This window comes from Acanthisitta chloris, unplaced genomic scaffold (genome assembly GCF_000695815.1).
Source record: "Acanthisitta chloris isolate BGI_N310 unplaced genomic scaffold, ASM69581v1 scaffold25580, whole genome shotgun sequence".
Classification (NCBI taxonomy): domain Eukaryota; kingdom Metazoa; phylum Chordata; class Aves; order Passeriformes; family Acanthisittidae; genus Acanthisitta; species Acanthisitta chloris.
Genome location: NW_008652558.1, coordinates 653 through 2,725, shown reverse-complemented (window position 1 = coordinate 2,725; position 2,073 = coordinate 653). Strand labels below are relative to the sequence as shown.

The following is a 2,073-nucleotide window of genomic DNA, read 5'->3' as shown; positions in this document are numbered from 1 at the left end:
CCGAGGTCTATGCCATCATGCAGAGCTGCTGGCAGCGCGAGCCCCAGCAGCGCCAGCCCATCAAGGAGATCCACAGCCGCCTCCAGGCCCTCGTCAAGACCCCTCCTGTCTACCTGGACATCCTGGGCTGAGCAGGGACCCTCACCCACTCTCCACTGCTCCCCTGCCCTCCCTGCTGCCCAGGGGTTTGGCTCTCCCTGCACTCGACTGAACCCTTGGACTGATGCCCTGAAGGGGCAGAGGGCTGAAACCTTATTTAAAGTGGCAAATGCCAGCCTACCCCGGGGAGGGGGGGCTGAAGGGCTGGGGGACCCCCAGGGCTGTGCTCCCCTGGGTTTGTGGCCCTGCTGCCTGGTTCCTTGGCTTTCCCTCAGCGTGTCGGGATGGAGGCGCTCGGCTGATGTGGGTTGGCTCTGGGGGGGCAGAGCTGAGAGCCCCCCAGCATGGATGGGGTCTGTGCCAGGGCAGGAGCTGGGGGGCTCAGCTCTCTGGGGGGAGTTGGAACACTCCATGCTCATCCACTCTGCAGCAAAACCAGTCACTAATAAACTGTCTCTGCCCTGCACTGGGCCCTGCCTGCTCTGGGGTGTTGGCTGGGCATGTGGGATGGGGTTTGGGGGCAGGAAGAGGGGCTTTTTGAAGCAGGGAGAACACCCCATCTGGGGCAGAGGAGCTGGAGGGGAGGTGCTGTCTCAAGGACCACAGGATGTAGGGATGATGGGTGCCAGGATGAAGGGATGATGTGTGCCTGGGATGCAGATATATGTGCCAGGATGCAGGGATGATGGATGCCAGGATGAAGGGATGATGGATGCCAGGATGCAGGGATGATGGATGCCAGGATGAAGGGATGATGGATGCCAGGATGCAGGGATGATGGATGCCAGGATGAAGGGATGATGGATGCCAGGATGCAGGGATGATGGATGCCAGGATGAAGGGATGATGGATGCCAGGATGCAGGGATGATGGATGCCAGGATGAAGGGATGGTGTTCCCATCCCCAACCTACAGAAGGATTTTTTCACCATGCCATGGGGAGCACCTTGGGCACTCTTCCAGGGATGCTTGTGCCATACCCCAGGCCAGGGCACCTGTGTCACCTCACCAAGGGGTCAGGGGGAAGGATGGGACTTCACAGCACAAAGTCAACCCCCCTACATGCCAAAGGGTGACACCCCCCCTTCCCTGTGCCCCCTCGTTGGAACCAGGGGGTTATCACATGCCCTGTAGCATCCTCTCCATCATCCTTCCTCGGGCTTTCCAGCTGCCTTGGTAATGGTTGAGACCTGGATTTGACCATAATGGAGCTGAATTGATTTCATCTGGATAATTAGGCAGCACAGGCAGGGCCCTGGCAGCTCCTTTGTTACCCACCACGACCTGAGATAAGCAGGAGGAAAGCAGGGGCACAGGGGAAACTGAGGCATGGCACAAGGTAGGAGCAGTCAGAGGGTCTGTGGTGGGTGCTGAGGGGCTAGGACAGCACCTAACTGTGCCAGGTGGATGGGGCTGGATGTGGCACAACAAGAACTGCAGGAAATTGAAGCCATTCCTAGCACCCCACAGCGCCCAACCTGTAATCCATCCCAAATCCCTGCAGCAGGGCAGGATTTGCCCCCCAACCCGGGACTCAGGCCCCTCTGGCTCTGGATCTTTGCTGAGGGTCCAGCCCTGGGATGCAGAGAGCTGCCACGGGCAGGGTCTGGCCCTGCAGGAGCACAGCCTGGCTGGCAGAGCCCCCCACCTGCTGCCTTGGGGTCTCTAATCACTGCCCACACTGATTTATGGCCTTTTTTCCCCTCTTATCTAATTTGAGGAAGGAACTAGATTACAACCTTGAGCTTTTCCAGCCCCGTGCTGAGATTGCCGCAGAGCAACGCCCCAAAAGGGACAGTGTGTGGTGTCAGTGACACCCCCAAACAGTCTGGACTTCCCTGCAGCCTCAGTTCCCCCGTGGGGTGGCAATGCCTCAGGTCCCCCCGTGTGGGTGGCTGTGCCTCAGTTTCCCCCGCAGGGTGGGCAGGGAAGAGTTAAGGCTCCCCCCGCGATCGATTTTATCTCCCCCCCCGC

The 2,073-nt window shown here is 59.6% G+C and overlaps 1 protein-coding gene across 1 annotated transcript in view; it reads left to right on the top strand.

The window, feature by feature from the left end:
- The window catches only part of LOC103805139 (high affinity nerve growth factor receptor-like), a 1,191-nt gene extending 1,060 nt beyond the window's left edge, over positions 1-131 (top strand). The window contains exon 4 of the mRNA XM_009077777.1: positions 6-131. Coding sequence (XP_009076025.1) covers positions 6-131 — 126 coding nt within the window. The remainder of the gene's footprint in view (positions 1-5) is intronic.
- Positions 132-2,073: the final 1,942 nt, after the last annotated feature.